Source organism: Rattus norvegicus, chromosome 1, assembly GCF_021556685.1.
Source record: "Rattus norvegicus strain SHRSP/BbbUtx chromosome 1, alternate assembly SHRSP_T2T, whole genome shotgun sequence".
NCBI classification, from domain to species: domain Eukaryota; kingdom Metazoa; phylum Chordata; class Mammalia; order Rodentia; family Muridae; genus Rattus; species Rattus norvegicus.
In genome coordinates this window covers 165,823,168-165,838,608 of record NC_141534.1, presented here as the reverse complement: position 1 = coordinate 165,838,608, position 15,441 = coordinate 165,823,168, and the positions used below count along the sequence as shown (strand labels likewise).

Here is a 15,441-nt window from a genome sequence, read left to right as displayed (position 1 = left end):
CAGAAAATGGTTGAGGGTTACTTACAGAAGCATAGGTGACCCCAAAGCAGCTGTGCCACCGGACAGTGTCAGCCCAGCATGAATGGCTTCCCCTCATCTCATACATAAGTTAAAGTTGCATGCAAATGACTGGGAGGTGCAGGAGGGCATGGCCAGAGCGTCAAGTAGAAGTCGGGGCCGCTTCCCTCCTGTGAAGGAGGTGTCACCAGGCATTTGTTCACTTTCAGGAGGGAAACCTAAACTTTGGAAATCCATTGTCTGTCGTATTTACTTTTTTCTCTTATGTCCCTCTGCCCAAGGACTGTGTTGCTGCACATACATTTATCCCACAAATTGTTTTATGAAAAGGCCTGATTTTACAGAAAAGCTGAAAGAATTTTTAAATGGAGACCAGTACACTTAAGATTAACACTCAGCTAGGCCTACTTGGTTATTAACCTTTGCACGATCATCCTCTGCTATCAGTCAGCCACATTTGATGCCACAGTCTCCCTCCAGTGCTCACCCTGCGTAAATGGCCAACTACAGGGCCAGGGATTTTACATTTTGGGGGGCTTGGGGTTTGATTTGGTTTGGTTTCTTTTGAGGTAAAACTTGGATACTGTGAGATGCATATATATGAAGTGAACCATCTCTGAGGTTCTTAGATGTAAATATCTGCAATCCAACTCCTATTCAGATACAGAACATTAAATCTCCCAAGAAGCATCCTGCCTCCCATAAATTACTGTCTTTCCCAGTTCCCCAGACAGCCATTATTCAGCCGCACACTGCAATCTGAACCTCTGTGTAAGGCTCCGTTCACTCAGTGTGTTTGAAGCTTCATTCAGCTGTTGTATGTAGCGGCAGCACGTTTCCTTTTGAGTAATTCCTTGTGTGAATAGGCCTGTTTATCCACACTCTTAATGGTGAACACTGGTCCTAATTTTTCACCATTATGAAGGATGTTTCTGGGCCCATTTCTGTATACAGTTTTTATGTGCAAACATTTCCCATTTGCTTGGTTGTGGCTGTAGAATTCATCTTTAGAATGGGACATCGTGTGCTGGGTCTAGCGTTATAACAGGCCTTTCTTTACCCTGTTTGTATTCTAGTGTGTGGCTTCAGTTGTTCCTTATCTTAAGTCTACTTTCATCCGAAGTTTCCTTCCTTTATTTTTCCTGCCATTTTTTCCTGCTAAAACTAAATGTCCAGCTTCCCCATTAGAGCCCTCATATTCTGAATTTTACAGGTTACATTCTTTTGTTATCATTTAACGTATTCTCCTGAGCCTCCTGTAAGACTGGGGTAAGATTCTCTCCATGGTGGTGCTCTCCTGACATTATTGATGCTTCCTGTTTTATCACATCTGGAACCCCATCGTATCCAGTTGTGCTTTCATGTGCTCGTCAAAGCTGACTAGGAAGCCTGGTTGCTCTGATTTGCCAGTTGCTCCGGAAGAACGGTTTGAGGTTCCATGGCCTTAGGAAGGCCAGTGGTCAGAATGATGACAGTAAATACTCTGGGAAGGTAGAAGGAAAAACTCTAAGAGGAAATTAGAGGTCAAAACTCCCAAGGTAGGAAACGAATTTGGCATGCTGAAGGGACAAAGGGAAGATCAGAGTCAGTAGGGCCTGCTAAGTGCTGAACGATAGGAAATGCGTGGTCCCAGGGACTAGGGAGCAGACTGGTTCTGGGGCCCTGAGGGCTGGGCTGTGCAGGGTAATTTTATATCAGGGTACAGCACAACTTTTCATGGATCTAAGAGAGAAGATTGGGTATATAATGAGATATAGTTTTTTAGAGGTTATTTGACCTTGGGGAACAGGATCAGAGGAGCCCTTTGTTCAACTCCTACTCTTCATGGTGTTAACTTCAGCCCAGAGTAGTGGATATATATGACATTCTCTGCCACCTTAAGTTGATTAGCAAGCTTAAAATTAGATTATCATTTGTTTGGAGGTTAGTAAATGATCCTCAGAATACAAATTCAAACCAAGAAGGAATTGAGGGTTGGAAAGATGCTCAGTGGGTTAAGGTGCCTTCCACCAGGCCTGCCCACTGGGTCCATTCCCCAGAGCACACACAGAGGTGAAAGGGGAGAGCTAACTGCACTGAGTTGACCTTACATTTGGGCTGTGTCGCAAATGTGCATGCACATACTCACACGAGCACAGCATACACACAGTGGTCACGTACCTTCACAGTGAGCACACAGATGCCCCCACTCATGAAGTAGTAACTTCTGGTTTCTTTGGAAAGTCAGTTGTGTCAAATGATGTTTGGTTGGGGCACACAGGTGAAAAAACTGTCTTACTAAAGCAAACACAAGAAAGAACGTTTCCCTGAAACAGACTCAGGGAAAGGATGTTTTGATATAAAACAACACATGAAAGGACCTAGGTTGAAGGACTGTAAATATGACCTCACAGACAGTGGGAGACGAGCACTGAGTATTAGATTGGTTTGCCCCGCCTCAGTATTCTTTGCTAACTACATGTATGTATTGGTTTACCTTACATAGCATTCTTGAGCTCCACTTGTGTTAACGCTGCCATTGAGAGAAATTCACCCAAGAGCTGCTCGTTAGGATCCTGTAAGGTTCCTGCAGCAGCTTCCTGATTCAGCGGCCTTGCCTCAGCCAGTTGGCATTCATGCCTGGTGTCTGGCTGACCAAAGGACTGGACTGTAGTTGCTGGTTTGCGCCTGGTATCAGCCGCCAAGAGGACTGGTCTGCAGCTGCTGAGTTGTGTTTGGTGTTTGCTACAGGACTGAACTGCTGAGAAAGAAGATTAAGCTTGCCCCCAAAGAACTACTGTGGGTCCACTTCCCTCATATTGTAATAACTTTTCTCTTTCACTACCTCTGCTAGGTGGTGGGCTAGAAGAGAGGTTGAACCCTTATTAAAAGTAGGTTGTAAAAACTTTATGCCTACACACTCACATGAGTACATATACACACAAAATAAACTTAAAACAATGACACGACAATAAGTTAGAGTAACAAGTGGCAAGTGGAAGTGCAAACACTGTTGTGTTAAGGAGTGTGTTACTGGCTAGTTAGCACACCCCTTGTGTGGGCTTGTGACATAGAAACACATGCTGCAGTATTTCCCAGTCAGGTGAGACTCCACATCCATCCACTCCCCTGTCTGCCTCCCTGCGGCCTCTTTCTGGCCTGCAAAAGCTCGGGAGACCTCAGCTCTCTGGTTAGTCTTGGAAAAGTAAACACTCCTTCTTTATTGTCAAGTTTTTACTTTGCCTATACCTTGTAGCAGCATAGTGTGGCCCTCCAATTTAATATAGATCAATGTAACTTAACATTTGGTCCCAAGTGCTGGGGAAGCCTGAGGTGTGCTGGTGGTGGTTTCTTTTTCCCCTGGAGGATTCAGTGTAATGGGACAGTATGGTTTTCTGTTTTGAGTAGTAGTAGTAGCAGCAGCAGCAGCAGCAGCAACAGCAACACCAGCAGCAGGATTGCTGTGTGGTGGTGGTGTTATTGTAGTTGCTGAATGTTTGAAGTCCATGGAGCTTTAAGATTTAGCAAAGCCAGCCAAGGACTGCAGACTTGTACCAGAGGGTCAGGCGGGATAGCCTGATCACAGCAGAACTGACTCTAGCTAGGATAGTCGGTTTATGAGGACTTGTGTGGAAAAATAAATTGTTAAAAAAACTTTATAAAAGTGAGCTTTGAGTCTGGAGAGGTGCCTCAGTGATTAAGAGCACCTGCTGCTCTTCCAGAGAACCCAGGTTCAATTCCCAGCACCAGGGTGGCGGCTCACAACCATCTGTAACTCCATTCCAAGGACTACAGCACCCTCTTCTGGCCTCTGTCCACCAGACATGCATGTGATACATAGACATACAGGCAAAACACCCAAACACACAAAATAATTTACTTGTAAAAGTAAGCTTCATATTCTGGGCTGATTCTCCAATTTTACTTTAATTACTTTTCTTTTCCCTTTTGTTTTTTTCTGAGATGCCAGTTACTCCAATGTCAATGGCCTGCCAGGTTCTTCCAAGTAGTCCACTTTTTACAAATTGTATTATAACAGAAAAGACTGTCTAGTCTCCCAAGCTCTTTCTTCACTTACACAGCCCATAATGGCCACCAGGGAATGGGAATGATGCCATCCACGGTGGGCAGGCTTTCCCACCTGCACACAATGACGATAACACTATAGCAGTGGTTCTTAGCCTTCCAAATGCTGGGACCCTTTCATACAGTTCCTCACATTGTGGTGACCCCCAACCATAGAATTATTTTCATTGCTACTTCATAACAAAGTTTGCTGCTGTTATGAATCATAATGTAAACATCTGTGTTTTCTGATGGACTTGGGCGACATCTACAAAAGATCATTTGACCCCACAAAGGGGAAACTCACAGGCTGAGAGCTGTAGGCATGCCCAGAAGCTCACTGCCCACTGTTTCTACAGGAGGGTCAGTCTTACTAGAATTGAAAGTCATTCTAAGCCCAGAGGAACAGTTGTGATGAAAATCTAATCTAGACAGAAGAAGACAGTCTAGTTCCACATGAATTAGAGGAAAGATAAGTTCTCAGAACATACTAATGTTTCATGCTTTGTATAAACACAGTGACAGACGTGATCCTTACATGCAGAGTAAAAGTGAAGCAGTTCCCACAGTGGCTCAACCCCCACCTCTCGTCAAAGAACCAAATCTGCATGTGAATCCAAGAAAAGACTAGAGAGTTCTTTGTTTACAAGAAAGAAAAATTGCTGGGGTTGAAAGAGATTAAGTGCTTATAATTTTTTTAATAAGAAAGATTCAAAAATGGCTTCCTCTCAAAATAATTTCCCAAGGTCAGGTTCACATAGTCTTTGTGTATTATGTCTCTTGGTTTGGTTTGGTTTGGTTTGGTTTGGTTTGGTTTGGTTTGGTTTGGTTTGGTTTTAAGAAAAAGGGTCTCTCTAAGTAGTTTAGGAACCCAAGACCTTCCTGCTTCAGCTCCCACACACACCTTCATACCTAGCTCTGGGGCAGGAGTTTTATGTATGTATGAACTCATGCAGGAAGCAAAGGACTCTACATGAGACTGAATACTCAGATTTCTTTTCAGGTACCCTGCCTGGCAGCACTCAGTAGGTCTATATTTCAGCCCTAGCTAATACCTATGTAGATGTCCCTTAGGCACTGTACTTTTAAATGCTTTCTGGTTTTCTGAAGGAAAATGAAACTGTTATGCATTAAGATCCACACATGCAGTTTACAGAACCTTGGGACAGGGGTCAGGGTTGGGGACCATGCTATATCTCATTCAGCTGGTGGGAAGTCAGTGTTTCCTCCTATGGTGGTTTCTAGGGTTTTCATCAATTACCACAAACTTGAAGACTTAAAACAACAAAAATATACTCTCTCATGGACGACTGAAGTCCGAAATCAAGGTGTCAGTAGGGCCACACACCTTTCTTTCCCATTGCTAAGCTTCTAGACATTTCCTGGCTATAGCTGTGTAAGGTCACATGACCTTTCCTGCCTTTCCCTTATAAGCACACCTGCTGGATTTAAGACCCACCTGGATCATCAACGATGATCTCATCCCTAGATCTTTTAATATTCTGCGACCCCTTTTCCAAATAAGGTCACATTCACAGGTTCTGGGAATTAGGATCTGGACCGACTTTTGACAGACCACCACTCCACCCTGTGTCCTTTACATGTTCCCCATTTCTGACTGGCCATCTGTACCCAAGACTTTTAGAATTTTGAGTGGCTATAGCAAGATCAAGCATGCATCCGTGTCACTCCCTGCTGCCAGAAGCCATGCAGAACAGACCCAGTGCTGTGTGTCTGAAAGTGCTGACTCCCCACCCCAAGATGAACACCCCTGTTTCCACCATCCTTGCCCTCAGTTGGCTGACATTCTCCTGATCAGTCATCCTGGGTGTGCCTCTCTGAAGGACACAGAGCAAGGGAGAATACTGCATTTATCCATGAAGACCAAGAAATGAGGTCATGTCTCTTCCACTTACTAAACGGGTGACCCAGGCATCAGTTTCTTTGAAATAATAGTGACACTGTTGCAAAGTCTAGTCATCCCCAGGTTTAGCCTCTCTGCTAATCCCACCAGGTTCACATTAGCATTGGGGAACCCTGTCACAAATCTGCCCTCATTGAAATGGCTCTCTATAATGAGCTCCAAGTCATTTTCACACCTGATCTGTTTCTTTAATTCAGAAAATATTTGTTGAGTGTCCATTAGTAAAGGCAATAGAAGAGCAAAATCAAACCTGATTCTGAGCTGGACCCAGGATATGGCTCACACCTATAATCTTAATTTTCAGGAGGCGGAAGCCAGGAGGATTGCCTCAATTTTGAGGCCAGCCTGACCTACATAGTAAGTTTTAGATCAATTGCAAAAACCCCAAAAGACTCAGTGAATATTCTGAGAGCTAGCTGTTACTAAGGGAAACATTAGTATGCTGAACTGTATACTAAGAGAAACAGGGACTAACCAAATATTCACCCAATACGTGCAAAACTACAAACTGAGGTGACTGAGAAAGGAAGTGGTACGGGTTGTCTAGGCTGATGTGGCCATCCAGCATGATGAGACCAGGCATAAGAGACCAAGGTCGGCTCCTGTACCAAAGGCCACCTCCACAGGTCTGCAAGGCACTGACCTTGAATGAACCTCTTCCACAGGTTTACAGGGTACTGGCCCTGGGTGGACCTCTTCCACGCACACTGTGTTCACTGCTTCCTGCTTCTGTGATATTCACTATGTACAGTAGGTGCAATCCTAATAGAACTCGGAAATTATTTTTAAGTTGAAAAATAGCAAGGTTGGCTATTTAGTTATATATCGTGTTAATAATTCATATCGAATATATTAATAGTAACTGTGTTTCATATTTGTTTATTAAGTAGTACCCTTTCCTTCCTGCTTTTTGTTTCTTTCATTTTTTTGTTTACTTGGTTGGTTGGTTTTGTTTGTTTTTAGACAAGCTTTGCTATGTTGCCCATGCTGATCTTGAACTTGCAGAACTCCTAGGCACTGGGATTCACAGGCATGTACCACCACACTGGCTGTAGTACTCTCGAGTAATAAGACTTTTAAGACTTTTTCTGGGGTTGGGGATTTAGCTCAGTGGTAGAGCACTTGCCTAGCAAGCGCAAGGCCCTGGGTTTGGTCCCCAGCTCCGAAAAAAAGAAAGAAAAAAAAAAAGACTTTTTCTGGCTGTATGTGAGTAGCCGAGTCCTTCTGTCTTTGATTCCCATCTTAGGTCCTGATGTCATTGGGTTTTACTCTTTGCAGTGGGTCCCACCTCCCCAGCTAGCCTAGGAGGTCTATAAACCCGCGTGCCTCTGCAACAGGAGATGAATGTGAAAGTTATAAACAGTGTTCAACTTGAAGTGACCCATTAAGAATGTGGAAGGAGAATGAGATGTGAACTCTGTCCTGATCCCTGGTCTGTTTTAGCCCTGTCCCGCTCCAACCTTTGTCTCTAATCACTCTCTGGTTTTGTTTTAATGTTACACAGATACCTTGTGGCTCTTTCCACAAAATCCCAGAGCAGTCATAATAAAGTCAAATGTTGTGAAATCCAGTTTTCACAAATGTAGAGGTTTGGTTTTCAACATGGGCTGATCTCAGTTTTACTCTTATGGTGTATGGGGTTTCTGAATTTATAACTTGAAAGTGGAGATGACTTTGAATTGGGGGAACTGTTCAGAGTCTATGTGTGGCAGCTCACAGAACAGCCCTGCAGCAGGCAGCTTTTGGACTCCAGCAGATTCTTCCAAACAGCCTCATTGTTAGGTCACCCAGGCCATGTGAGTGTGAATGGTCCTAGTACCATGAAAACAACTCCTCCCTGGTGTTGCAATGCTTGTTAGCCCTCCGTACTGGGGATGCACCACACAGCGTAGCTCATGCTTTATTGTCCCAGTTAAAGACAAAGTCCTGTGTTCTTGATGGGTGTCTAAGACGTTTGGTTTCCTTTAGTAAATTTTTAGTTCATGACCTTGCTCACTCCCCAATGCCTATAAATTTTACAGCACATCAGATTTACCTTTTGGATACTATGAAACCCATAGCTCTTGAGAATGTAATAGAAAGCTTTAAAATTGTACTTCCTTTTTTATTTTACTTGAAAACACTGCACTCTCTGGGCTTTCTTTATTAAAATGCATGTTTTTTCTTCAGTCATTTGTGACAATCAAAATGGTTCGTAATTATTCCTCACCATTCATTTCGCTGTGGTTATGTTGTTCTTGAGAATAATTCTACTTTGCACAACCACTGTTTCATGACCCTAGGTTGTGGTTGATATTTTTTCTTTTAATTAATGTATATTCATGGCAAATCATGGTAGGCTTCCGTTTCTTTCAAATATATCATTAGCTTTAACCATCGTTCACTCTCCCCACCCTTCCTTCCCTCGGGCATCCCTCCTGTCACACTCTCCTTCCTTCCCATAGACTGCTTTCTGCTTTTATGTCATTCTTCATGGACAGACACACAGATGTTTTGATATAGCCATAAAAATGTCTAGGACTCACAGTTAAGAGAGGATGAAATATTTGTCTTTTCTGTGTCTGGCTTATTTCGTTTGATACAGTAATTTCCATTCTTAGTCATTCTCCTATAAGTGGCATAATTTCGTTGTTCTTTATGGATGCCTAGTGTCCCGTTGTGTGTATACACCATAGTTTTGTATTCTCTCATCTGTTGACCTAGGCTGATCCCGGCACGCAGCTGCTGTGGGTAGTGCTGCTGTGGGCATGGATATAGAGGCAGTCTGTGGTGTGCTCACTTAGGTTGGTCAGGAATATACCCAGAATGGTAGTTGATGTTTTGGGTTTGTGACCGTGTTTTGGGTTTGTGACTAAGTGTAGACTTCGTTCCTTAGTGGCTAGAGCATTTTGCATTCCTATCAGCAATGTAAAAAGTGGGCTAATAAACAGGACTCTCCAAAGATGATTTACAAATGGCTGATGGACATGTAAAACAATGCCAACACCCTTTACCATCAGAGAAATACAAATTCAGAGCCCCTGAGATTCCCCACTCCAGTTGGCATGGTGGCACTAAGAAAGAACAACCAAAAGTGCTGGTGAGATCTTTCTGTAGAGAAGTCTGTTTCAGGTTATTTCTCTGATGCTTGATCTTGAGAAACAAAACAAAACAAAAAAGTTAAACAGCTGTAAATGTGCACTGACTTCTTCCTATGCTTGAGGGAGGAAAGGGGCCACACGAGAGAAATCTATCCCCTAACATACCAGCTCATTTTAAAGGAATCCCGAACTCGTGCCATGTTGCATCAGTGAGGCAGGCAGGTCACAAGATTAGGTTATTCTGGAAAGCTCTGTGGCACAAATACATCTCTGTGCAGGCATCACATCCAAATAGCTGTGCGTGCAGAAGGATGGATTTTAGATTAATTTTGGCTCAGATTTGGCATTAATTTTGACCAGCCATCTTAAGAGAAAGTCTTATATATTGCTTTTAAGTCTTAATTTTTCCCCTTAATCTGTCTTTGCCGACAAGTTGAAGTGTCAAGTCCAAGGCATTAGAAAGAATATGGAGGCTCTTTGTCATAGGCTGACAAGATTCAAAAACACGGACTGCACTCCTTGGAACTGCAGGTCCTGGTGTATGCGTCCTGCTGTATGTTCAGTTTCTCTGTGGGAAGATGGCAGCTGTTGTCTCTTATGCAGATATTAGTAGATACAGTGACCATAACCAAGTCTACGGTGGTTACCTCTAATCACGATATATTTGTGCTGTGTCTAAGTCTGTATCTGTCACCAGTGTGGAGATCATTTTACCCTGTCATTGAGAAATTCTCGTCTTTGCCTTTCTTAGGTTTCCACTGTATCCAAAGGGAGGGGAGAAGCTGCAGTTTGATTATGGTGTCTACCTTCTGAACAAGAACATAGCACAGGTAAGTGACTCTTCTTGTTCCTCTTACTCAATTGTTACCTTCTGTCTTCATAATTAGTTACTGCAGCCAACCCTTTACTTTAGCCATTTATAGGGCCAGTGCAGTTTGTTGGCCATAGCCTTACTCTGTGACATTAAAATGAGTTTGGAGAAGCAATGGACATGCTCTAGAATCCATCTCTGCCTCTAAGCAGCCTTCCTGAGCTTCCTGGTAGGCTGGGCTTGAGCGTGTGGTCTGAATAAGTCTCTTGGCTCTACAGCTTCATTGGTAATGGCTTTCTTCTCTCAGACCACTTCTGGGGCCTCATTTTGTATTATTGTTTATGGAATAAAAGTTTAGTGCTTTTGGCAAGTCCATAATGGTCTCCTCACCTCATTATCCAGGGCCAACGGCAAAGGCCAAGCGTTTGTTCCTTCCAGCCCTTCTTGGATGCCTGTGGTCCTTTCAGCATCCCATCAGTTAGCATCTCATATGGACAGTGTTTCCCATGGACCATAGAAAGAGGAGCAGATGCCTGGGTTTGTGCTTTCCTGAGAGCAGCCCATAGCGTTTCTTTAGTGCAGTTGGCTCTGCTTCAGAAGTTGGACAGTCCATGGAGGTTTTAGCGGCAGAGGACGGCTTTGGTGCTCTCCTTTCCTTTGGAGATCCATCCAATCGCAGCATCACATAGTGGAATAGCACAATTTGCTATTCCTTAAAGACACAGTCAGATGTATCCTCCACCTTTTGATTTTATGGAAGTAATACGTTTGTGGCTTTTACGAGCCTTGGTTGTCTTTTCCCCATATGAATCGGAAGGTTCCTCAGACCTGGAATTATCCCTCCATATGGCATTATCATTGCTTTCTTCCCCTTAGACCTCAGTTTAATGCCAGTTTTTGTTTTTGTTTTGTTTTTTGAAATGTGGTTTTTATGAAAATTGTTAGCCTTTTTGGAAATTGGATCATGTTTCCAGTTTCCCTTACTGCATTAACCACTTGTTTCCTAATCAAAGCTACACATGCTCAGGACACACCAGTGCAGCCTCACCTAGGGTGAGCACCCAGCCACCCACACAGACTCTGCCCATCACTCCCCTTCTCTTGTGCCCCTTCCCCTACAACTGATGCTATCCCTCCCTCTGTTTCTGGCAGATAAGTATTTTTGTCAAAGAAGCAGGACTTTAATGTCAAGACTAGCTCACACACCTCTGTCAAAGCTGTGTCAATCCCTAGAAAAGACTGGCCATTTCCCAAAAATTCTAGACTAAGACCACACTAAGAAAACCGAAGTAATTTAGTAAGTTAAGTGGATGTGACAGCATGTCCAGGGGACTCAGCTGTGGCAGAGAGGGAGCACAGCTTGACTAGGACTGAAAATGGCTTTGTTTAGAACTCCTTTCAGCCTGAGTTCAGAGGTTCTTCTCTCCTGCCCCATTAGCTGAATCTTGTTCTGTGCATATCGGCACCAGATTTGGAAGCTTCCAGGGGCACCCTGCCCTGCTGCAGTGCCTGGATCTCCTCATTAATGCACACCAAACTCAAGCTGCAAACTCAAGAGTGCGTGCACATAGACATGTCCTGCTCCCAACAGAAATGGGAAGATGGCATAGAGAGATGCAAGGCCAAGTGGACGCTGCTGCCTGTGTGTCGTGGGAAACTCAGCCAGGGCTCTGCAGCAGCTCACAGGTGGAGCACGTAGGAGCATTGCTCAAGTAGCATCTTAACCAACCAACCGAAGGCCACAATGTGCTCAACTGATGTTCTCATCTGCATAGGAAGCAGCCTGCCGTAGTAATTGTATGTGCTGTGTAGTCTTTGCAGGGGAGGGCAATCGCGTATTTACTCTGTCCATAGGATACAAGTGGCTAGCTCTCTGGTGTCATTTTCTGTTTCTTCAAAACACACTTCCATAAATTTGAGAGCTTGTTCAGGAAGCCACTTTTGAGCTCATAATAGAAACTTGTAGCAAATCTATGACCCCCAAGAAGCTTTGGGAAAGCTCCTTTGTGTTTTGACCTTACCAGCACCACTCTTCTGTGTTCCTATTTATAATAGTTATTAATACCTGTCACTCATAAGCCAGCCTTACAGCAGCAAGATGTGTGCAGCTTTGGAAGGCTTCTCTCTGATATACTAATGCCTGCTGTCAAAGCGGAGTCTCAGTGAGTCTCGTTTACACCCCATCTCTAGAGATGTGAACTTTCGTTCCAGCAGCCCCGCCCCCGTGATTTACAAGCCACACTAGTGGGGGTAGATGAAAGCACTGGCATGTGTTAAAGTGCCAGAGAAAAGGGAGTGAAGTCATTTAGTGCCGTGTCCATAACTTGGTTGTGGATTTGAATAGTCAATAGGACCTTTCATCACAACCAGAAGTAGTAGTAAAATCACTTTTCTGGTGGAGGAAATGACAGAACTTAGTAATATTTGTTACTTCAGGGTTTGGGATCAATCCAGCCAGTGCTTTGAAAGCACAGGCTTAGGAAGACAGGCCTTCAAGCAGAACTCCTAAAGTATCATGAGAAGAGCAGAGAGCTAGCCAACCCGTTTGCCCTCTGAATACCTCTGCAGTCTGAGGGGCTGTGGGTGCTGGGCCAGGCATGAGAGTGAGTCAGCCCAGCACAGTGCTTGTTGTCAGCAGCAGTGTCTGCTCCTAATGTCTGTTCAGAGCCAGCCCCTCAGCAGGTGAGAGCCTCTACAGTTGGGAAGCAGGTAATGCTAGGCCTGTCAGACTCAGGCATAAATACGGCTTTGTAGCTCATGCCTGTAATCCGAACACTAGGAGACTGAGACAGGAGGATTGCTGTGAACTTAAGGCTAGTTTGGACTACAAAGTAAGCCACCTTGAGCTAGAGGGAAGTCTCAAAATCAAACAATAACACCAACAACAAAAATCCAAGATACTTCTTTTTTTATTGGATGTTTTATGTTTACATTTCAAATGTTATCCCCTTTTGTAGGTTTAGGTACGATCCCGGTGTCCGCTCTGCCACAGGCTCAGACACTCTAAGGAAGCAGGACTCGGGAAGTTTGACCACACTTACCCCACACCGGGGCATAGGGAGACTGTCTGTGGGAGATTAAATGGTGGCTCTGTAGGTGAAGGCCTTCTCTGTGGCTCCCCACGGCAGATCCCAAAGAAAGGAGACAGTCAGTGATTTTAAGGTGTTTATTGTCATGGTGGAAAGTGGATGAGTAAAACCGTTCCCACTTCTTAGGGTGGACCTGAGATTAAATACCTTTTGCAAGGAAGAATGTCTGGGAAGGAAACTTCATTGATTAAGCCTCCAGGCCTTTTAGGTACCTCATTATAATGGAGATCTGTGGTCATGTCCTCTACCTGTGGAGGGGCATGGGGCATTGCCCTTATGTGACTGTGGGCCACAAATCTATGGAAGGCTGCAGCTAGTGATGGACCTGGTTTCCTAGGAGTCAGGAAACCGTCCCTTTCAGGGTCACCAGTGTTTTCAAGCCTCTACCAACCAGGAACCAGGGTGCCTTTCACTGTCCCATACCCTTTCCCCCTCTCCCATCCTCCCTCCCACATCCCCGCTACTTCTATGAGGATGCTCCCACTCACCCACTCCCACCTCAATATCCTGACATTCCCCTACACTGGGGCATCGAGCTTTCACAGGACCAAGGGCTTCTCCTCCTATTGATGCCAGACATGCCATCCCCTGCAATATATGCAGCTGGAGCCATGGGTCCCCCCCCCCCATGTGTACTCTTTGATTGGTGGTTTAGTCCCTGGGAGCTCTGGAGGGTCTGCTTGTTGATATTGTTGTTCTTCCTATGGGGTTGCAAACCCCTTTGTCTTCAGATCGTATAAATCTTTCCCCAAAAATATTTATAAACACAGTATACTTAGTATTGATTTTTAAAGTGAGGTTTTCTATGGCTGGGGATATAGCTCAGCTGATAGAACCCATGCCTACGAAGCTTCAAGGCCCTGGATTTAATGTCCAGTGCTACCAAGAAATAAGGATTCCCACTTCATTAGACTTGTAGTTGAATGGGGAAAGGCATACAGTAAATAAAAGCATTTGGATTATAGTAAGTGAAGTGCTAAAGGTTAACTATGATAATGCAAAATAACTTGGGGGTACCACCTGCGTTAGAGAAAGTTTCTAAAAAAGCCTTTCTGAGGAAGTGTTTGTTGGGCTAAGGCAGTGATGACAGGAATCCAGCTGTTCAAGGATAAGCTCACCAAAAGTTGCCTAAGGCCATAGGAGCAGCAGGCACAAAGGCCCTGGGGTAGGAAAGGACTTGTTTGTTTTCTAGTAAAAGAAGGTGTGTGCAGAAGGAGCATTAACAGGACAGAGGGAAGTTCCAGCACCTCGCAGGGTCTTAGGGAGCACAGGGAAAACCTAATTCAGCCTAATTCTGAATCCCGGTGGAAGGAAGCTAGGGATGACTAGATTTGTTCATTCCTGTCACTTGCTGCCTATCTTGATTGTGTCCACATACTTCTGTTGAATGTGTCTCTCTCTTCTACTTCTCCATCACTTGTTCCTTCTAGAGGTGCCCTGGGTCTCTGGGTGTCTGAGGTCATCTCAGTAGTGCTGTGCCCCATCCATGCAATATGGAGCCAGGCAAGGGTCAGCTCAGGCATTGTCTGCCGACCTCGCTCAGTGGTCCCGTGAGAAGGGTTCTCTGTCTCTAGCTCACTCTCACTGAGCCCTCAGTCCAAGCAGGGTTCTCTAGTGTCCGGCTGGCTCCCACTCCTGGGAGCCACCGCAACCGCTACAGCCTCAGACTACCAACCTCATGGCTAATTCCATCTAAGCCCCCAGCACCAGGCTTGTGGTCACCCCAGGCTCGCTTTTTTCAGGAAATGTTAAGCTTCTCGGATGTTCACAGTCAACACTAGGCACAGATATACCCTGTCCTCTCTGCCGCCTGACACACACATGACACAGCAGCCACACCTACAATGCTTCTAGGAGCAGGGTCATCTTAAAGAAAAATGCTTGCTTTAATTTAACGTCATACTGATAATAGATTTCTGTTCTTTTTTATCTTTTATTCTGTTGTTTCTTTAAAATTTATTTCTATGTGTTTGTACAAGTATGCCATGTGTGCTCAGATTTGGACAAGCATTGAGCTTCAGTCCCCCCAGAACTGGAGTTGCAGGCTGTTGTGAGCTGCCTGATGCAGGTGCTGGGAACTGAACCCAGGACCTCGATAAGAGCAGCAAATGCCAAATCTCTAGCACCTCTTTAGGTTTTTAATGAATTAATAATTAAAGTCTATTTTGATTCTCATTTCCAATAAGACAGATATTAACTTATACGTGACCCATATAAACTGGAGTCCTAACTGATTTTATAATTATAAAGGACCTGTGAGACCTAGACAACATAGCTACCCGAACTTCCTACGAAAGCTCATGCTAATTATAACCAAGATGTGTGTCAGCCCCTAGATGTCAAACTTTGTATGAGACCAGACCTACTGGTGTGGGCTCGGGCACTGCAGCACAGCACAGGGCCAAGAGTCAGCAGCTCTCCGTGAGCTCACCACCATGGCTTTGGCTTCTCTAACACAGACCCTTCTCATCCCCA

General features: G+C 44.5%; 1 protein-coding gene and 1 pseudogene across 4 annotated transcripts in view; one reads left to right on the top strand and one right to left on the bottom strand.

Moving 5' to 3' along the window:
* Uvrag (UV radiation resistance associated) overlaps window positions 1-15,441 on the top strand; it is a 256,155-nt gene that overhangs the window by 189,185 nt on the left and 51,529 nt on the right. For all 4 annotated transcript variants that reach the window (XR_015624349.1, XM_087558677.1, NM_001401542.1 and 1 more), the window contains 1 exon segment: window positions 9,818-9,896. Coding sequence is in view for 3 of the 4 variants with exons in the window: in XM_087558677.1 (XP_087414803.1) it covers window positions 9,818-9,896 (79 nt within the window). In the remaining variant the exon portion in view is untranslated.
* LOC120100452 (small nucleolar RNA SNORA17) lies at window positions 14,703-14,827 on the bottom strand (annotated as a pseudogene).